Source organism: Microtus oregoni, unplaced genomic scaffold (genome assembly GCF_018167655.1).
Source record: "Microtus oregoni isolate MIOR12 unplaced genomic scaffold, Mior012 000011F_ref0000422, whole genome shotgun sequence".
Lineage (NCBI taxonomy): Eukaryota > Metazoa > Chordata > Mammalia > Rodentia > Cricetidae > Microtus > Microtus oregoni.
In genome coordinates, this window is record NW_024543070.1 from 40,412,001 (window position 1) to 40,434,488 (window position 22,488).

The window sequence follows — 22,488 nt, forward strand, 5'->3', positions numbered from 1 at the left end:
TCTTCATTAACCTAAATACCTAATGAATAAGAGGAGTCTGGGTATAATAGCTTTGCCGTCAACAATCCAGACTTCTAAACCAGTTCTGCCAATAACTTTGTTTTGGTTACTGGCAGTTGGTTTTGTTTTTAAGACAGGGTCTCACTGTGTTGCCCAGGCTTGTCTCATCCTCATGATTCACCCTCTTCAATGCTGGGATCGCAGGCATGCACCACTATGCCTGCTTAGCTCTGTGGATTTTAAATCAAATTAAATGTATTATTTGTGTGTGTGTGTGTGTGTGTGTGTGTGTGCTACAGAACATATGTGGAAATCAAAGGACAACTTTTATGAGCCCGCCCTTTCTTTCCACCTTGGATTGTGGGCTGGATTCAGGCCGCCAGGCTTCTGTCACAGCACTCTGACCCACCACACCACCTCGTAGACCCAGCTCTGTGATTCTGACAAGCAGGATGCTCCCATCAAGCCCTTCAAGCTTCCAGAGAGCTTTAATAATTGTTTTATCAGCATTCAGTCAGTATCCCCAGGGCAGTTACCATCCACCAGGTAGAGCTAGAAAGATGAATTACACGTTTTAAGCTTGTAAAGACTTTCTTAGTTTTACATGGTCCTAGAACTTCCCTTGGGATGGAAGCAGTCTAGAAAAGCTGCACAACAGAATGAAGATATGACTCTCAGTAGCAAGCATGACAATCTCTATCTGAGCCCAGAACCCATGTAAAAATGCCAAACATGGTGGCAAGCCTTTGTTAGTCCTAGCACCAGAGAGGCTGAGACAGGCAGACCCCTGGAGCTCACTGACTAATAGGTGAGCCTAATAGGTGAGCCACAGGCCAGTGAGAGACCCTGTCTCAAAAAACAAGGTCAATCGCTCCCGAAGGACTATACCCATGGGCAACTTCTGGCCTCCACCTAAACATACACATATGTGTATGTAACACACACACACTCACAGCTACATATACATGAACACATACACACAAAGAAAAAGAAAAAAAATGTACATCAGGCCTTGCCAAAGCTGACATTTGGAAGTTGAAGTTTAATATCTTGTTAACTGGTCTTATTTTGATGCAAAGGCTTCATTCTGTCGTAATTGATGGAAGGAGTTGGTAGGCTTTGAGTGGCGTGGATTTGATTTGAAGGTCATTGTCACCACAGGTGCCCCATGAACGTGAATGCCGGGGATTGTTGAGATTGCCAAGTGTCTTTTATTATATCTTTGCAAAGTAATTTCTGTCACTTTAAGAAGCCTGTGTGTAAATTCATTTCATTATTCTTATTCCTACTGTCATGGTTGCTTAAAAAACAATACCCAAGCTGATATGAGTCAGTATTTCAAAGACTGCATGGGTGAGTGTGCACTTGAACCTGAGTTAAAGCCACGAGGTTAAAAAGCAAGCCTGCATGGCAGCAGTAACCACAACACATCCCCCTTGTTTGCATTCCTCTGGAGTGAGGTTCACCTGGTCAGTGGACAAGGACCTGCCCTGTGGTTAAAAAGCAAGGGACACACCCTCCCAAAGACTGTTTCTAAGGAAGTGCTTTGGAACTTGAAGAGTCCAGGTCTGGAAAGATTGTTAATCAGGCAAAGTGTTTTATAAAAATAAGAGCTACTTGGGATGGGGGAGGAGGGGACATTCCCTTTATGCGGCACACACTCACTCCGTACTGCTCTCAAACCACAACCAGTTCCGTTGCCTGCAGGAGCCTGCAGTTCTCTAGTTAAAGACTCAGCTACGCAGGTCAGTGACTCCATGTCCTGCCTTCTCTGACAGTAGATCCCTGCTGACGCCATTCTGTCTAAGAAAACGAACACTCTAAGTGTGACAAAAGCCGTGCGAGCAAGGCTGCTTGGGGGCGGGTATTTAGAGGTTTGGGAGAAGCATGGTTTAGAGTTCTCACTAAAATGGCTTGCACGGTGTAGAACATTTGCAGGCAGGGCAGGTGGAACTGTTGTTTGGTCCTGAAATCCCACTGACTCATTAGATCTTCATCAGAGAACTCTTGAATTTATAACTGAAGACAAGGATGTGTACCTGATTTTCCAATTCTTAATATTTTTAGGAAAGCTTGATGTGTGTGTGCACATGTTGAATGTACGCAAGTGCAGCACGTGTGTGCAGAAGCCAGAGGTCAGGCTCAGTTGTCCCTCCTTAGGAGCCGTTCATCTTTGGCTTTGAGACAGAGTCTCCCCCTGGAACCTGAGAACTTTCAATTAGACTATCTGTTCAACGAGTCTCAGGGATTCCTCTCCTTTTCTCTCCCCAGCCCTGGGCTTTGAAGCTCATACCACCACACCCAGCTTATGTGGTGCTGAAGGTCAGGTTATCATGCTTCTCACACACATACACATGTGTGCGTGTGCACACGTATAAATGCACACACACACACACCCTTCTGTAGAGTCCTGCCGTTAGCACCTGTGACAAGATGCTAATGTAGTAGCTGACATTTGATGTGAGCTTCAGGGAAGCTGAACTGGTAACACTATCCCTGTGGTTTGTGTTGAGGAAGCATGATCACAGAACAAGCCACACTGATGCTGGGTGGTGTGTAGCTTGGGTTCCTTCCACGTTGCAGAGTCACTGGGATCACTGAGTCCCATTGCCACTCGAAAAATTTGCTTTAGTTTCTTCCATGTGTCCTTCAAAAGGAGAACCTGACAGGAGCCAAACCATTTTAATCACTAACAAAGATGTCACTGAATCCACTCTTCTCTCAATCACATGCCTTGATGTACACTTTCCCCAGCTCAACTCACCCACATTATTAGAGCAGCATTTTCTGGAGTGGCCAAGCCTGGTCTCGTTTGCCCAGCCTCTGGCTGGCCTGTGTCACTCACCTCTAACTAGTCCTCCTCTGCTCGTCAGTGTTTCTAAGGAGTTGACAGAAAGACCGTCTAATGAGCAGTGGTTCTCAACCTGTGGGTCGTGACCCATATAGAGTGGAATGATCACCTAGGACCATCAGAAAACACAGATGTCTTCATTACAATTTACAACAGTACGGAAATTACAGTTATGAAGTAGCAATGGAAGTAATTTCATGGGTTGGGAGTCACCGCAACCCATGAACAGGATTAAGATTAAAACATCCCAGCATTAGGAAGCTGAGAACCACTGCCCTAACAGAAACCTTCAGCTGGACAGAGAATTGCAAGAACCCAGAGAGTGAATATTCTCTCGGGTCACAAGTTTGGAGACACATGGGAAATGGGAAAAACAAGAGCTTCCAGATTGCTGTAAGTTTCCAAGCATGTGAATACTGAAGTAGACTATCACAGGAACATTTGTGGAGGGCACTGGCTGTCTTAGCCACTCTGCACATGGTATAGGCATTTGGAAAAGGCCTATTGACCACCAAAAGACACCGTGACTTGGGCAGAACACCAGGGAGGTCTGGTGGCAGAGAAGGACCCATGATTGGAAACTAGAGGACTCTAGATGTAGAACCCATGCTCGTGGGCAACACACAAGCTCTAGGAAAAAGGTAAACACCTGGGGTGCCAGCTTAGGCCTCAGGTAGAGAGGAGCTGGCAGTCATGAGGATAATCATGTTTAGGAAATGAAAGACAGTTCAATTCTCCATGACCTAGAGCAAGTGGTTTACCTTCCCTGGACCTTCATTGTCTCGTCTATAAACCCAAGACAGTAATGGTAACTCTGCTCTAGAGTTGCTATGAAAATGGTATAAAACATTCCCACCAAAATTCTCACTGCAGTAGTTCTGGGTTGGACTAACTCTGGTAGCAAAGTTGTCTTGTTGCTGGCCCTTATCATTACTGGTAAAGTTCCTTGCATTTTGAGAATCCCCAACTAACAGTAGAATTGATCCCAGAGAATATCAGACCTGAAACCTACAGATGAAAGCAGTCCATGCCTGAGGACTAGAAGGCCATGGAAGCAGAGAGCATACAGCATTTCCTACATGTGTTCCTATGGAGTTAAATGGGCTGGTTTCTTTTTCTAAATAGATTTTAGATGCCTAGATAAGATTATAGAAGATAGGTTTCTAACATGAGTGGTATTATATATCCTCTCTCTGTAGAATATATTAGCTATAGCCTGAAAATAGCAACATATTTGATAGGGAATGCCATAGTCACCCTATTAACCACCCATTTGGTCCCTGAGTTCTTTCTGCAATTATCATCCAATGTTGAACACTTTCAGATACAGGCAACACATTGCTATTTATTGGGTTGTTAGTCCTATTCAGCCCTCATGTTTCCTGTTCTTTCCTTGGCTTCTGGTCCCCACGTGCCCTGCATCTATTAGTCCTCTTGCTGACCTACAAAATAAGTCTAAATGTTCTTTCACTTGGTGTGAACCCAATACTAAATGCCAGTTACTACTTGTGAATCTTTCTTCTTTTTTTAAGCAGGTTTGGGGTGCTGGAAAATGGTTCAGTAATTAAAGTGTGACCATACGAGCATGAAGACCTGAGATTCGAACCCCCAAATCCATACACAAATCACAGTGCAGCTGTGCAGGAAGGGCAGGAAGGGCAGAGGCTGATTCCTGGAGCCCATTGACCAGCCAGCCTATCAAAGTGATGAGTTCAGTGACAGATGCAGCTCAAAACAAGGTGGAGAGTGATCAAGGAAGACACCTAACGCCAACCTCTGGCCTCTATGCACGTGCACCCTCCCTTCATGCTCTGAGCACGCATACACACACACACACACATACACACACAGGAGAGAGAGAGAGAGCTGTGGAGTGCCCTTCACAACACAGTAATTTCTTCTGTTTAATATATTTTAAAACTATTTTTTGTTCAGAAGTAGCTAAAAGTATTTAAAAGTTTTCTATTTTTTTTAATTTATTTATTTATTTGTTTGTTAAAGATTTCTGTCTCTTCCCCACCCCCACCTCCCATTTCCCTCCCCCTCCCCCAATAAAGTCCCCCTCCCTCGTCAGCCCAAAGAGCAATCAGGGTTCCCTGCCCTGTGGGAAGTCCAAGGACCACCCACCTCCATCCAGGTCTAGTAAGGTGAGCATCCAAACTGCCTAGGCTCCCCCAAAGCCAGTATGTGCAGTAGGATCAAAAACTCATTGCCATTGTTCTTGAGTTCTCAGTAGTCCTCATTGTCCACTATGTTCAGCAAGTCCGGTTTTATCCCAGGCTTTTTCAGACTCAGGCCAGCTGGCCTTGTTGAGTTCCCAATAGAATATCCTCATTGTCTCAGTGTGTGGGTGCACCCCTTGCGGTCCTGAGTTCCTTGCTCGTGCTCTCTCTCCTTCTGCTACTGATTTGGACCTTGAGATTTCTGTCGGTGCTCCAATGTGGGTCTCTGTCTCTGTCTCCTTTCATCACCTGATGAAGGTTAATATTCAGGAGGATGCCTATATGTTTGTCTTTGGGTTCACCTTCTTATTTAGCTTCTCTAGGATCACTAATTATAGGCTCAATGTCCTTTATTTATGGCTAGAAACCAAATATGAGTGAGTACATCCCATGTTCCTCTTTTTGGGTCTGGCTTACCTCACTCAAGATAGTGTTTTCTATTTCCATCCATTTGCATGCAAAATTCAAGAAGTCCTTGTTTTTTACCGCTGAGTAGTACTCTAATATGTATATATTCCATACTTTCTTCATCCATTCTTCCACTGAAGGGCATCTAGGTTGTTTCCAGGTTCTGGCTATTACAAACAATGCTGCTATGAACATAGTTGAGCATATACTTTTGTTGTATGATAGGGCATCTCTTGGGTATATTCCCAAGAGTGGTATTGCTGGGTCCAGGGGTAGGTTGATCCCAAATTTCCTGAGAAACCGCCACACTGCTTTAAATATCTTTTTTGCCCATTCCAATTCAGTCCAAAACCCCAGAGAAGTAAAACAATATATTTGTATTCCATCTTTTTTATGATGGTGTAGTGGTGCATGTCTTTAATCCCTGACTCAAGAGGCAGAGGAAGCAAGTGAATCTCAGTGAGTTAAAGGGCAGTCTAGGCTACATAATAGAGAGACCCTGTCTTTAAAAAATTAAAATAAAAATAAGAAAGAGGAAAGCACGGACTATTGCGCAGAAATGGTGAGGTAAAAGAGGGATCCCCCACTCACCTAGACAGTTAGCTAGGCTTGGCAGTGTGATCTGACTCACCCTCCTGGATTCCAGCGTCAGTCTGGAGATGTGATCATCAGTGATGCGATCACTGGTGACCCCCTGTGTCCTGTACCAGTCAGTAGGACCCAGCTGCTCCCCCATCCAGTTGTTGTACAGGGCCACCTGGGGACTTGGGGAAGAAATCAGGTGGATGAGCTTGCAGAACCAGAAGTCAAGTCAAGGCTTTCTGTTCATTGTTCATGGTAAACAGCACCTGGACCCCTTTCTGTCCATGGTGAACGGCACCTGGACCCCTTTCTGTTCATGGTAAACGGCACCTGGACCACTTTCTGTCATGGTAAACGGCACCTGGACCACTTTCTGTCATGGTAAACGGCACCTGGACCCCTTTCTGTTCATGGTGAATGGCACCTGGACCACTTTCTGTTCATGGTGAATGGCACCTGGACCCAGAAAGCATTTTCTGAGCACCTGTCCATCTCCATGCTCTCGGGCTGTCCATGTGCTGGCTCATCAGTAGGTCTCTGCAAGGTTGACATGTTTGCAGAAGATGCTGCGCCTGAGAGGCATTGCCCAAAGCCTCACAGGCAGGAAGTGCAGTCTGGGTTTTTTTGGTTTTTTGTTTTCTGTTTGTTTTCCAGTTAACGTGATAGATCTGAGTGTTGCCGTGACTGTTATGTGTTGAGAGTAGCGATAATTGTCCTCATTGAGGATGTCTCAGCACTTTTCCAGGATAATTTTGCTAAAACAGCCATGCCCTGACAAACTCGTACATGAGGCAGGCAGCTCATTTCCCTTCCCTGGCTGCCCTCTGGTGGAGACATCCACAAATAACAAAATAGACACAGAACAGGCAAGCCACATGCATATTGATTGCTCATGGCTAGGACATGCCCAGAGCTCTTCTGTTGTCCCCAGGATCCCACCTGTACCTATGTGCCAAAGTAATAGGATTGATTGTTTGCTCTGCCTGCCACCATGCCTGTCCAAGACACTGTAATGTGTGCTTGCCCTGCTACTTGACAAAACCCTGGCCCTGGTCTTCCTTCAGGACCCAACTCAACTATGACCCTATCTCTGGAGCCTGACCCCAAGCTCACAGCAGTAGGGGGCCTCTAGTTCACTGGGCACATTTGGCTCACTCATTATCATTTGCAATTGTATGGACGTTTCAACATTATTGCCTTCTCTAGACTTTCCTTTGAAAAGAGAGACTTATTTCAGTATTCCGCGTGAGACACAGAAGGGCTTTCATAGTTAATTATTGGTTGGGTGAATACTTAATTAAATCCTCAATTTGGAGAACCAAATGAAAATTGTGGAAGTTGTTTTATTATAAGCAATAAGCAATTCTTTAGTTTGTACTCTTAATTTATGCCTTTAGTGCAAATTATAATTTGTTAATAAGAACAGTTGCAAGAGCTGGAGAGAGGTGTAAAGGAAGTATGGAGCAGGCTCGCTGTCTTCAGACCTCCTCCGTCCTCCAGCTCCCTCTTCCCGCTCTCCCAAGACACAGGCACCGATGCTGTGCCCCCCCCCCAACCCTGCCGCCACCACCTTTCAATCCATCCTCTAACCCTTTGCCAGAACGCAGGCTACCCTGTGTGCCTGCACTATCTGGTATGCGATGTAGTATCTCCACACTGCAGCAGGTGCAGCTGCATAGCCAACCCTTGCATCATCTTGCTTGCTAGCCCTCCTTCCAATGGAGAGGTAGGTGTTCCACACTCTTGGGACATACTACCATGATGACCTCAGCAGTTACATTTTTCCAGTTCTGGATCCTGTGACCTCCTCCTGCTCTTCTCAGAGATCAGGCTACTACTCAGGTATCTGGGGGAGGGGTTAGAGAGACTCCTTCCTGAATCTTCTGGACTCTCTGGTCCTCAAGCATCTGCACTAGTTCCTAGAGATTCTCTATGATTTCATCTTAGGTGTTGGCTCTGCCATTGACTCTGCTCAAGCAAGTCATTTCTGTGTCTTTGTCCTCTCAACCTCAAAAATACTTCAAGCCACTCTTCCCTCAGCACTTTCAATTTCCCACAAGCATAATAAATTCCTGAATAGCCAGATGCTGGGCAGATATATATATATATATATGTGTGTGTGTGTGTGTGTGTGTGTGTGTGTGTTCATCCTTTCACTTTCAGGCATTAGCCTAGAGCAGAATTTCTTTAAAACATTTCCCGTTTTCTTGAGTTCTATTCTATGAAAAGAAGAAAATTCCCTTTCCATCTGAGTTCCCAGTTTTCCCTAGGTGTTTGGATCACCTAGCTACCTACCCCTGTGCCCTCCACACAGCCAGAGTCAAGCCAGGCAGAGAGGAAACATGAATCCTTTCCCTCTCCTGGTTCTTCCTGTACTACAAAGACTTCCTGTTCGCCAATTGACAGCCTTGTGGTCATATTCTTCCCCTTCCTTTCTTCCTATTATTTCTCCTCTTTCTCAGCCTTGGGAAAAAGGGAGTTAGTAAATAATATACAGAAAATGTTACCCTAAATATCCTGTTACACTAGTTTGTGAGTCCGTTTCTAGGAAAAGCATCACCTTCTACATAAGTCTATGTTTGTTTAAAGCATGACATAGCCATGGGCGATTTGGGGTACCAAATACAGAAGTAAGAGAAATGACCCTACCTCAAAAGAGACTGCCCACTCTTCCATGACGGACATGTGCTGGCAGGATGCACTGCCTCATCCCAACACAGGAAGCAGAGAAGCGGGTCATCTGGGGCTGGGACTGAGAGGAAAGACAAGCTGCCTCGTTGCTAGCGAAGTTCAGTTCTGCAGTGTGGGGTGCATCTCAGCTGTCCCTTGAATAAGGGTCCCACAGAACCTTCCCGGCCTGTTTTACACCCTGGCATCAAAGAACCAGCTCTGTAAATAAGAAGGTGAACCCAAAGACAAACATATAGGCATCCTCCTGAATATTAACCTTCATCAGGCAATGAAAGGAGACAGAGACAGAGACCCACATTGGAGCACCGGACAGAAATCTCAAGGTCCAAATCAGGAGCAGAAGGAGAGAGAGCATGAGCAAGGAACTCAGGACCGCGAGGGGTGCACCCACACACTGAGACAATGAGGATGTTCTATTGGGAACTCAACAAGGCCAGCTGGCCTGGGTCTGAAAAAGCCTGGGATAAAACCGGACTTGCTGAACATAGTGGACAATGAGGACTACTGAGAACTCAAGAACAATGGCAATGAGTTTTTGATCCTACTGCACATACTGGCTTTGGGGGAGCCTAGGCAGTTTGGATGCTCACCTTACTAGACCTGGATGGAGGTGGGTGGTCCTTGGACTTCCCACAGGGCAGGGAACCCTGATTGCTCTTTGGGCTGATGAGGGAGGGGGACTTTATTGGGGGAGGGGGAGGGAAATTGGAGGCGGTGGCGGGGAGGAGGCAGAAATCTTTAATAAATAAATAAATTAAAAAAAGAACCAGCTCTGCCGGGCGGTGGTGGCACTCACCTTTAATCCCAGCACTCAGGAGGCAGAGGCAGGCAGATCTCTGTGAGTTCGAGACCAACCTGGTCTACAGAGCTACAGGACAGGCTCCAAAGCCACAGAGAAACCCTGTCTCGAAAAACAAACAAACAAAAAAAAAACAGCTCTATGGAGATGTGTCTCGGTTGGCAGAGTACTTATTTAGCTTGCACAAAGCCATGGCTTCAATACAGTACCAATAAAATGGTGTGGTGGCTCATGTGATTCCAGCTATTCAGTAGGTAGAGGTAGGGCTGACAGGATCCTGGTCACCCTCGGCTATACAGTGAGTTCTCATCCAACCTAAAATACACCGGACCCTGTCTCTAAGGGGAAAAAGAAAGGCTGTTTGTATAAGACAGATGTGTGGACATGAACAGTTGTTGAGGCCGTGCCTGCAGAACACTGTTTTGTGGTCCTGCACTCACTGGGCCACCTCTTCTCCACATTCCCCTTGGTTGTGCAGATTGGCTTGAGAGGGTATCTTCTCCAAGGTTTTTGGACTCGGAGATCTGGTGTTCCTGAGGTTCTGGAATAGGTGAGTAGAACCCCTGTCACACTCGGTACCTCCTTTCCCCACAGGACGGAACCGCACCCCTGTGGATAGCATCCCAGATGGGCCACAGTGAGGTGGTGCGCGTGATGCTGCTGAGGGGAGCTGACCGTGATGCTGCACGCAACGTGAGTAGACAGCATGCCCCAGCCCCAGCTGGGCTCAGATGTGGCCCCTGAGCGTGTAGTTTACCACTCAACTGGGCTTCCAAGCCCTACCTGCTCTTTAGCAGGAAAACAGTCAAAGTCCAACTAAGTGGAAACTTCCCAGGTGTTGTTGCCTTCCTGCCTCTCCGTCTGAGATGGCTTCTAGCGGAGCTGGGGCGACGTATGGGTTCACTTGACCTCTGGCAGGTCGGGAACATGCAGGATCTATTGGATCCTGTTGGATGCTGCACTTCACTCCTGCTCCCCACTGCAAACCTCTGTGCTACATCCCTCAGGCACCTGCTCTCCACAGTCAGTTTCTGAGGTCGGTCCTGAATGCTGCCCGCCTGTGCCAGGCTGCAGGGCCATAGAAGAGAGTGACTTGGGGAGATTCTACCGGCTTAGGTTGTGAGCATTGTGAGCACGAGACTCGTGTCTGATGTCCCTTGTCCCTTCTCTTGCGCTGCTCCTGGTGGCATAGCAGTCTAAACTCAGAAAAGGGAAATCTGAAGGCATTGTTCCTGACCTCCCCCTCTTCTGTTGTCTTCCTGTCGGCTCTGAAATTAGAAGAAAAATATCTCCTAATCACACCCTCCTTCTCCTGCCCATTCCAGATGATCTCCACGGGCAGACGAAGACAGCTCAGAAACAGTCCTCCAGACACAGCCATTTATACAAGCAGGAAAATGATTACTTGGAAAGGTCTCTCTTTGAGCCAAAAATGATCATTAAAGATGGATTTTTAAATTTGTCTATGCAATTTTTAAAAGATTAATCAAATTTTGACCTATTCCTCCTGCATTCCCACCACCATACATAAGCAAACAACTGCACAGGGCAGGTGACGTCAGGACTGCATGTATTTTTAAGGCGGTTCAGTAACATAGATCACTAAAGGCAGTCCAGCAGTCTCCGCTGTCGTGGACAACAGAGAAGGTCTCTTGGGTCCATGGTAACCCCAAGCTATGGTCCTGAAATACCCCTGCCCCTGATGCACTGCTCTCGGGAACTGCAGCAGCGTCTGCTCCTGCGGCACCACGGTCACCCACTGTGGGTGATGTCCTCCCATGCAGTTACTGCCCAGTGTGCGCCCAGCCTGCCCTATAGTAGACATTGCTGACTTGTCAGCCAGCACTTAGTTCTCGGCCAGCACAAATGTGTGTTGATAATCAGCTCCCATGCTCCCCTCCCCCTGCAGGACGGCACTACAGCACTGCTGAAAGCGGCCAACAAAGGGTATAATGACGTCATAGAGGAGTTGCTCAAATTCTCACCTACTCTCGGCATTTTGAAGGTAAGACCTAAAAAGAATTATGCCATTCTATCAAAAAGAGATAGGTCAGCCAAGAAATATGGCGACCGAGATAGAACTGAATTGTCATTAGCTCAGGATCCCTGGGTCCTGGTGGGAATGGAAAGATGATGCAAAGAACCCTCTCCTAATACATAGTTTTTCAGGGGAAAAATATAATTTACACTAGAAACAGGAAAGTGAACTATTGATACCACTTGAAGATTTGTAAAATCTAAGGAGAACATGCCCTTCTCTTCATCCCCCAACAAAGACCCGCTCTGCTTGGTTAGTTTCAGTGTGAAATTCAAACATCTGGGAGCCTCCGACAGTGAGTCTTTCTGGAGAGTGAATGGCAGTTCTTCTGTGCTGAGGAGTCTGTAGCATGGAGTCAGCTAACTGCCCTGAAAGCACAGGATGCACGTGGGCTTTGTGGGTCTGCAGTTCCTGTTGCGGTTTCCCAGTCCTGCATCTCAGAATAGCCAGAGAAAGTGACAGCAATGAATGCGGCTGCCGTCCACAGTGTTAATCCATGGGTGCATGTTGATGAAACTGCACATTTGGGAATGCTGCAGAATGTTCTAGACTGTCAGGACATGTGAGAAAAGAGCAGTGGACGAGGCTTAGCCCCCAGGCAGCCTTGCTGGCTACAGGAGCATTTCCATGCCTGTTCTAAGTTGACCCCGTGGCTTAGAGGTTTGGAGGTTGTGTCCTCGGAACCCATCAAGACATCCAAACTCTTCTCCTTGGAATGACCCCATAGCTGTACCCCATCCACCTGGAAACATTGTCTGCCCTGACAATTCTTCATTAGAGACCCATTCTTGCTGGCCTCTAATGAAGAATTGTCAGTCCCTGTCCTTTCTCCTAATGAACCACTGCAGGTCTTCCACGAACTTGGAAATCAGAAAGCCTAACTTCCTGTAATCATTCAGAAACAAGAATTTATCTATGAAGGTCAAACTGACAAGAGAAACTTACGAGCGGACTAGGCAGCGGCTACTTGTGCTTCACACACCTTTTTTATTTTTATTTTTATTTTGTCTTTTTATTAACTTTCCTGTGCATGTTGGCTAACACTGAAGCATTTGAACCAGAGCCAGCTTGGTAAGTTAGCGTTCAAACAGGGAAAGCAATCAGAAAGGCTGCCTTGCTGCAAATTCTTTCCAGGTGTGATTTTTTTTTCTTTTTACTTATACCAAATCATGATGACTGTGAGTCATCAAGTAGGAAACCAGCTTGCATTGTAGTGTTCTGTATAGCTATCTGTGCCCACTGGAGCCAGCGTCCTATGATTGACTCCATTCTTCTCTGAATTTGGTTATAATCTTCCCTTCCCTTCCCCATATACTTGAACATCTACCCATATACAATAAAGCTATGTATCTGAGAACGCTGGAGTAGGTACCGAGGACGCTGGAGTAGGTACCGAGGACGCTGTAGTGGGTACCGAGGACGCTGTAGTAGGTACCGAGGACGCTGGAGTAGGTACCGAGGACGCTGGAGTAGGTACCGAGGGTACAGAGGAACACGGCTGTGTTATTCCCCTGGCATGGTGAAAGCCAGCCACTCCTGACACTCTCTCATTTTCTCTTAGAATGGAACTTCGGCTCTCCATGCTGCAGTGCTCAGCGGGAATATTAAAACAGTTGCGCTGCTCCTGGAAGCAGGGGCAGATCCAGCCTTGAGAAACAAGGTACCCATTCAACCTATCCTTTAACTAACCTGGGCCCTGTACAAAGAGAACACCTCTCATAAGGCAAGACCAGCATCTCTCAGGCTTCTGTAGTCTTTGTAGTCACACACAGTTAGGGCAGGCCTGCAATCACAAGTCATTCCTAGCCAATGTCTTTAGACCCGGGGAATTGTGGTGGCGATGTATCTCAGTTGGCAGAGTGCATGCCTAACATGCAGGATTCCCCAGTACCACGTAAACCAATAGTGGCAGCATATGGTTCTAATACCAGCTTCCAGGAGGTGGAGACAAGGGGTCAGACGTTTACAATGGTGCGGCTTCCTGGTATGAAGAAGGAGATAGCCACTAGGGGGAGTGTGCGCTCTAAAAATGCCAGTGTCCTAGAAGCCTGTCACCTTCCCTGTAAGTCAGATGTTGATATATTGAGAATTGCTAATGTATGCTTGGTGACTGTCAGGATTTATTTTTATTTATTTTATCAGTAGGATTGCATGTCACCATTACATCACCAACCCATATTTTTATTATCTTAAATCCTTCGAGTCTGACCAAATTTGAAGTCAAAGAGTTTACAGTCATAGCAAAGGATTTGTCATTGTAATTCCTCTTGACATCTGCTGAAGGTCCTTGTGTGAAGACTGGAAGTTAAAAAGAAACCATTAGGGCTGGTGCAGTTTTCTGATGCTGCTGTTGTGATTTAAAAAAAAAAAAAAATTTAACCCGACAATGGCTGTGTAGGGAAGAAAGGGTTCATTTTAGTTCTCGATGACATCACAACTGAGAAGTCAGAGCGGCAGGGCCTAAAACGTCGAGTGACATCACACCACATCAGGGCGGCAGGACTTAAACATTTAGTGACATCATACCCACGGCAGGGCGGCAGGGCTAAAACGTCGAGTGACATCACAACCACATCAAGAACCCAGAACAATGTCGTGCTCGCTCCCTTTCTCTGTTCTTACACAGTCCAGGACCCAAACCCAGAGAATGGAGCTTCCCACGGTGGGCAGGTTTTCCCTCCTCAGTTTATCCAACTAAAGAGCAGTCTGACAGGCGTGCCCATAGTCCAACCTGGTTTATCTCTCTCTTGTTGGAACTCTATAGGCTGTGTAAGGCTGACAATCAGAACTAACCGCAGGCTGGAAGGTGCTGGTTAAGAGCTTGCTGCGCACCTGTCAGCTTGGGACCTCAAAACCCTAGAACAAGCTGTCCTGATGCTGCATTTGCCTGTAAGCCCAGCACAGAGGGCGGTGGGGACAGGAGACCACTGGGGTTTGCTGGCTGCCCGCTCAGCTGAAAACCATATGCTCCAGTTTCAAAGAGACTCTGCCTTAAAGGACAGGGAAGAAAGTGATAAAGGACAGCCCTCCTTGGCCTCCATGTACATATTAGTGTATGTCCTAGCACATATAGCACACACACAAGCGTGCACACACATGCAATGCATTGAGAAGAGTCAAAGAAACAATGTGCCAGGGCAAGGTTCCATTCATTTTCATTTTACCTAGCACACAAAGGTACTGTTCCCACTGTTATCATTGCTGCCTCACTTTCCCCCAGATACTTAGATTTATCTTCCATTAGCTGGCCTGGCTGGGTGATAACCAGCTGAAGTCACAACTGCCTTTCTTTTGAATCTTATCTCTAGACTTTGTACACGGAACTCTCAAGGAAATCAAACCTGGGTAGTGAGGAACACCGTTAACACCTTGATATAGAAACTGAAAACAATGCGTTTCCCCCTTAATGAACTAACCTCGGCGTAACAGTCACGGGTAATTTCCAGTGGCCACAGTGCTGAGCTTTCACCATCCCTGAAGGACTTGAAGTTGTGTGTGGAGGCTCACACTGTGGAAAGCCTCACGTCCTGGGAATCGCTGCCAGGGAAACTGTCCCCTGCCCACCAAACACCAAGAGAAGCCATCCTCTTTCATTGCAGCCCCAGAACAAGGTAGCAGGAGTCTAGCATAACCCCGAAGGCTCTAAAGACATTTTTTGTTTTTTTGTCTCCTGCATCCAGGGATTTCCTTGAACTCCTGAATGGTTGCTTTTCTAATCATTCATCATTTTTATTTGGATAATTTATTGTGTACATATGTGTGCGAGTGTTAACACACACGCATTACAGTGTGTGAAGGTCAGAGGGAATACCTCTAGCTCCATTCTCTCCTGATAACTTGGTGGAGTCAGGAACTGAACTTAAGGCTGAGGCCTGCACACAAGCTCTGTTACCCACTGAGCCACTCGCTGGCCCCAGTTTTATTTGCGAGAATGACTCTTGAAGCTAACAGTTTATCAGTCCAGAAAGTCTTTTCTGATGAATTGGTAGCAATTTTAATGACTGTGACTTTTTGATAAGGCACAAAGAAACGCGCCGTTGTTTGCACACCCTGCCTGGCTCGGTAAGCTAGTATGTTCCAAATGTTATGACTAATGCTAGAACCTGTAGGTGTCCTGGTCGCAAAATACAAAACTTCATGATATGCTCTAGACATACATGGCTGTTCATAAGAAATGATTTCTTAATTTGGCATAGAGGCACATACCTGTAAGCTCAGGCGTCCGGAGGCTAAGGCAGAGTACTGTGAATGCTACACCATCCTTGGCTACACAGCAAGAGAAGGAAGGGAGGAGGGAGGGGGAAGGGGAGGGAGAAGGAGAGAGAGAGAGAGAGAGAGAGAGAGAGAGAGAGAGAGCCCATAGGAAAGGGAGAGGAAAGAAGAGGGAAGAGGAAGGGAGGAAAGGAGAAGGGAAGAGAGGAGGTGTCATTTGACATTATTCCTGGAGAGACCTGAAAAATGTCTCCTCACCCCAGAGAAGGAACTGACTGACAACAAATCAAAGTAATGGTGTCACCCAAGTCCAGCTTAGTGAGCCAAAGAGTTTATTGGGTTTGCTCACGGGTACAGAGGAGAGGTTGCCGACGGGGCAGGGAAGACCAAAAGCCCACCCTAGCTCAGTGAAGTGAGAGCCCCCGCACTTTCTGCTTGGCTTGTGCCTGCTGAGCGGGTGGAGGAATCTCTTCCCTGCAGACATCCTTGGTGTTTACACAGCCTTCCTGAGGAGCTCAGACTCGCTGAGACTTTGAATTGTTCACTTCCTGGATTTAAGGAGCTTCCTTCTAGAAATTTGCAAGTCTTTCTTCCTGTATGGCAACTGCTATACAATCTGAGGAGCAGGAAGAAAGGGAAGGGCAAGAAGGGAGAGACAGAGGTGAAGGAAGAGTAGAAGAAGAAAAGGAACTGCCTCCTGGCAAGTGCTGGTGTCTAATCAAAAATCTGCAGGGATCTGTGTGGGCTTCACGGTCCTCCCCCACCCCCAGCCACCCGTCAGTGTACAGCTGAGTTTGCCGCATCTTCCTCCTAGGATGTCACCATAGCCTGCATGCAGAGGCAGACAGAAGAATCCAGCTATCCTCTGTGAAGCTCCCTACTAAAGAAATATGTAAGGCCAATGAGAAAGTCCACATTTCTAAGTTTTTTGTTTTTGAAAATGCATTTGAAGCCGGGCAGTGGTGGAGCACGCCTTTAATCCCAGCACTTTGGAGGCAGAGGCAGGTGGATCTCTGTGAGTTCGAGACCAGCCTGGTCTACAAGAGCTAGTTCCAGGACAGGCTCCAAAACCACAGAGAAACCCTGTCTTGAAAAAAACCAAAAAAAAAAAAAAATGCATTTGGGTTTTTTTTTTTTTTTAGAAATATATTTTGTCTACCAACCTGTAGTAGATTTATTATTTTTCATTAACTAGGAAATACATTTTTCAGCTTTCATTTCTAAGTTAAAAATATACAAGTGCCCTATAATATTTAATAGTATAAAATGAGTCCTGAAATCATAGTTCAAGAATTCTTTTCTTTTCTTTTTTTTTTTTGTTTGTTTTTTGAGACAGGGTTTCTCTGTGTAGCACTGGCTGTCTTGAACTCACTTTGTAGACCAGGCTGGCCTCAAACTCACAGAGGTCTGCCTACCTCTGCCTGCCTCTGCTTCCTGAGTGCTGGGATTAAAGGCGTGTGCCACCACTGCTAGGCTAAGAATTACTTTCTTTATAACACACGATGCCTGTGGGAGAAACTAGCTCCCTAAATGCTTACTGATGTGTCTCATCAGCAGACACAGTGACCAGCAGAGTGATAACAAGGTCCTGTAGGAAGTTGTAGCCACAGAAACTGTGGCTTCCTGGGTGTGCCTTAGGCTCCAAATGCTTCCTGACTGTTTCCCTCCAAACGAGGTCCTGTTGGATTGCAGCTCCTCCTTACATATGGAAGCTGGAAAGCTGCTTTGCCTCATGGAGGAAGAGAATAAAGATGGTCTAGAGGAGCTCAGAGCCAGGAGGAGGGTGAGAGTCAGGACAGGTCGGATATCAGATACCAAAACATTTAGTGGAAGAAATAAATTATAGTCAGACAGCAAGTGATTTCAATGTTTTAGTGAATCAGTGTTTTCAATGATTTACTGTGTGTTTTATAAAGAACTAAGAGATGTTCAGAGCCCTGAACAAAGTAACAATGAATATTCAAGGAAATGGAGGTGCCAACCACTCTGATTCAATCATCGTATTTCATATCTGTGTATCAATTATCACACTGTACCCCATAAATACATAAATATGTACAAATGAAAATGATTAGTGAGGGGTCAGAGAGATGGCTAGGCAGGCAAAGGTGCTTGCCAATAAGTCTGATGACCTAAGTTCAAGGTCTGGAAGTCAAGCCCTGGAAGGAGAAAACTGACTCTTCCGCAAGCCACTGGCATGCATTTGACTGTGGGTGCATGCACACACACTATGTAATTTTTAAAATAAGAAAAAAGTTACAATAAATAAATTGAAATGTGGCCAGAAAAAAAAATCCCTGTCTTGAGTCCTCCCCATCCGACAAACCACCTCAATATACTGAATATAAAAAATCAAATACCTGTATTCATTCACCAAGTGCGAGATGTGCTGGGCACTGTGCTGAAAGTGGCCACAATGACTTGTAAGATGTAGGCCTTGCCTTCGGGAGCCTCTAGTATAGTAAAGATCTGCTAAGTACAAAGTTAACGTTGAGGTGAGAAAAGAGCAGGTACCATTTCCACATTAAAGGGAGGCCCCAGTGGAGGAAGGACAAGTGTGGGGTCACCTGCCTCCTTTGAGTCCCGGAAACCACACCATAATGCCCATCTCGTCTTCTTTCAGGCCAATGAGCTTCCAGCAGAACTAACCAAAAATGAACGCATACTGCACCTCTTGAGAAGCAAAGAAGGACCTGGCAAGAATGAATTTGGTTCCAGCTTAGACAGATAGAAACTTAAGCCACATTGTCTGGAAAGAAATGGGTTTTAACAATTTTGGAAATTCTTTGAAGAAAGAATGTCCACCCTGTGGGTTTGTGCATTGTACACTCACCCAAGGAAGGGCTGAGGGTCCACTTCCCCTCACCGACTTACAGTGGGCGTCTCACGGCCCTGTAACTTGGCCCTTGGGGACATGGATATTCACAGATGCTACAGAACTTATTACAACTATGCTAGTGTGAGTCCCTCAGTTAAACATGTTTGACGCGGTTTTCATGCTGAAAGGGCCAACAAATGGCTTTGCTCTTTAAGAGTCAAAGATTTCCCTACAATGAATCAACACATTTTTGCTTTTGTGTTGAATGTAGCTATACTAAAATACATTGCATCCATCATAGTTATGTATTCTCCTTCAGTATAAAATATTTTCTACCACCTGAAGATCATAGCCATGATTCTCATGACCTAAGCATTCATTATATAAGGTCCACTTCTGACATTCCACTGTGTGTTACTCAAAGACGAGCCAATAACACACAGAAAAGGTAAATTACAGCTATTGGTGAAGCCTCGTCTTATTCATGACGTAGAAAGTTGCTGTCTCTTAGTTGACACTGTCGATGAGGAAACCAGTGGAAACCTGAAACCCCCAAAGGCTGGGAAGCACAAGTTTCTTTGAGCTTTGATTTTGGTTGTGTTGCCTGGAGTCAGTCATTCTCCGTGCCACAAGTGAGGACACACTGTGCTGCGGAATCTGGCTTCCAGCCGCAGCCCTGACACACTGACTCTGAGCTCACTGGACGAAGCATGACACACGTAAGGACTGCTGCTGTTACCGTTACCACTTGGGGATTACCCATAGTAAAAGGTATTGTTTGTATTTAAAGATGTTCAGTGTGCACGCTCATGGGTGTTTTGGTTCTAAGAAGGAACCCCAAGTTTACTGATCGTTTCTCTGAGGAGCTCTAAAGCTGATGTTCAGTGCCCTTTCAATGGTGTCTATCTGCCTCTGTCAGTGCCTAACTGCACACACAGAGATCAAGTGTTCTGGGACGCACCATATGAAACACTAGCAGTGCCTCTCGTGTTTAAACACATATCCAGTGTTCTTGCTCATGTTATGCTCCGGTTTCCAAGCGACAGTCTCTGTGTGAAGTTGTGCTAAGATGGAGGGGAAAGTAATCCTAAATTGGCTTCACTTTAGTAACATGCGGTGCTACCAGGAGCCTTTCAGTCAGTAAATGCCAGAATGAAACTTTTGAAATTAGAAGACAGTCTCTTAAAATTATGATAAATGCAATCGGAATGAGGAGAGTTTGATAAACATGGCTAACAAAGCCAGTCACAAACAGCACCCAGCTCTCAGAAAAGTGCTGAGCCCAATGGGCTGTGCAAAATCCTGTCTAATTTTGAAATAAAAGATCAGAAAGCTGTGCATTGCCAGAACACCAGACAAAAATATTTTGGTAGCTAAAGATCAGTGCCAGCTTCCTCACTGACAACCCCTTATTCAGCAAAGTTATACAAATACTCATTCCCCATAGGAATTTTGAAATGTTATCATTTGACAAGAAAATAATGTGGACTTGAGTGCTTTGCCTTTTATTCAGCCTGCGCCAGAACCAGTTGTTCATCACTGTTCCGAAGCAAAGAAGTAGTGTAGGTACCAACATTAAAATGCCAAAAAACAGTATCAGGAATTTCATGTTTTTCAATAAAACATGTCCCTCATATGAACTATTCTGGGGCCATTTAATTAGTTCAGTATATTTAGCAATACTTAATAAAGACCTTTGTACTGTAGGAAACAGGTGTCTGGATTAGCATTTGATCTAGATGTAATTATATTATCCATGGTCGAGAAAACGTCATTAAGAATGTACCAAAGACTGAATAAAACATCTGTTATTTCAGGAACATGCTTCAGTTTGCACACATGTAAACATCTGTTATTCAGGAACCACGCTTCAGTTTGCACATGTGTAAACATCTGTTATTCAGGAACCACGCTTCAGTTTGCACAAGTGCAAACATCAGTTATTCAGGAACCATGCTTCAGTTTGCACATGTGTAAAGGACTCTTACATTATATTAGTCTCATTAACAATCAACTCTTTTATCCAAAGACTTAACATGAGCAGTTCCTATGCAGATAATCTGTTTGACTGCACTACAGAAGTCTGCCCCTATATCCAGTTGTTTGACAACATGTTTCATGTTTCAAATAAAGTTAATACACTTCCCAAATTGCCTGTTGCTTTTTTTTTCTTTCTTTAAAAAATTCAGGTGTTATTTCTGTGGTTTTTAAACCTTATTTCTATGTTTATTGTTTGTAGAAGCTGCTGTGCTCTTGGAAGTTGGGGAGCAATGTGCAGGAGTAGTCTCCTTCCGCTGTGTAGGTTCTGGGAACCAAACGTGGGTCCTCAAGCTTGGCAGAGGTGTCTTTCCCACTGTGCCATTTCACTGACCCCTGTGTGGTTTTTGAATAGAATAAAATTTCAGAGTAATTCAATTCTGTTGGTAAATAGATTGAATTTTCAGATCCTTAGTAGATCTTAATTTTCATTTCACTTACAGAGATATGCTATTATTAGTTCTACTGTGGGGGAACACTTGTGAACATTCCCAAAGTTTTCTATTCAAACAAAATTTCCTGGGGTAGCCATTAAAGACATTGAAAATAGAAAGTTCCTAGTCTCTGTTATTGTTGGTGCTGTTCCTGGCCGGTCAGCTCTTTGCCAACTAACTTTCTCTTCTGAAATAGCTGATCAGTTTGCAGAACTAGAATATAAGAAACATTTGTAGCAGGGACATCAAGAATCTAGAGAAGACCCCTGGGAGCTTTGGTTTTGAAAGACCCCTGGTGTGGGGAGACTCTCACTCAAGTCTTGGGATAACATGACACCCCCCCCCACCCCAGTAACTCACGAGAGACCGTCCTTGCTGCAATCACACGAGGTTTATTTGACAGGACAGGAACCAGGGCATTGGGGCCGAGACTCATAACCGACGCAGGGGAGGAGTTCGACTCCGGGTAACTGGGAGAAGGGGTTTTTAAGGGAAGAAACCACAGCCCAGTAATCCCGAGGGGGTAGGGAGGGCATCATAGAAAATTCCAAAAATACCAATGCAAATCACAAGAGGGCAACTCCCTGTTTCTCAAGGTTATACTCAAGATTACAATCTAACTTTATCTTCAGCTAGTTCCTGAAACTGAACCAGCTAATCCTAGATTCCTGATTCTTCCCTCCCTGCTTAGATTTTTGGCTCTATTTTTTCCTGCTTGGGGGGGGGGGGTCTGGATTTATCCAGGTCTTTCATCTCCGCACTTCTTCTAGTACCTAGTTCTAATCGTAGAACTAGATTTCAGTATCTTCTTGACCCTGTAAAGCACTATATTGGTGGCGTAACATCAAAATCTGAACAGCACTTATTCCTTCTCTAATGAAGGTAATTAGTTTTAATTCATTAAAGTACTGAGGGGCCTGTATTAGGGCAGCTACCCCGAGGCCCAGGATTACTGCTAATGTCAGAGAAATAGGTTCTTGTCAAAAGCGAGTTGGGTGCTTGTCAAACTCATCTTCAAGCTTGTTAGCTGGATGATAAAAGACCCTAGGTACCAGTTATACAAGCACACAGTAAGTAATCTTTGGTGTCATTAAAAACTGATGTCGGATGCAAGGTGTCAGGCCTGTATAACAAGCCCACCATTTATCTAAACCGGGAACCAAGTACCTGGTGTCAGGAGTCTTAGGGCTCTTAAGAGTCTTATTACATAACCTCAGTAAGAGTCAGCCTATGATTAGTCCCCCAAACACAAGCCTCTTGACTGGTAGTGTTGTCAAAAGCCCCAGGTACTATAATTTGGGTAGTCCAGGAGCTCGCTTCACGTGGGAGGCATGGATCCAGGCAGAGATGCATACTTCTTTCAGTTGTTCCCAGATCTGGTGTCTCACCATTTCAA

The 22,488-nt window shown here is 45.4% G+C and overlaps 1 protein-coding gene across 2 annotated transcripts in view; it reads left to right on the forward strand.

Moving 5' to 3' along the window:
- Ankrd29 (ankyrin repeat domain 29) overlaps positions 1–20,763 on the forward strand; it is a 51,956-nt gene extending 31,193 nt beyond the window's left edge. The window contains exons 7-10 of one of the 2 annotated variants that reach the window (XM_041660128.1): positions 10,148–10,246; positions 11,463–11,558; positions 13,153–13,251; positions 18,427–20,763. In XM_041660128.1, coding sequence (XP_041516062.1) covers positions 10,148–10,246; positions 11,463–11,558; positions 13,153–13,251; positions 18,427–18,534 — 402 coding nt within the window. In that variant the 3' untranslated portion in view covers positions 18,535–20,763. The remainder of the gene's footprint in view (positions 1–10,147; positions 10,247–11,462; positions 11,559–13,152; positions 13,252–18,426) is intronic. The other variant, XM_041660129.1, reaches the window with a different exon arrangement.
- The last annotated feature ends 1,725 nt before the right edge of the window (positions 20,764–22,488 follow it).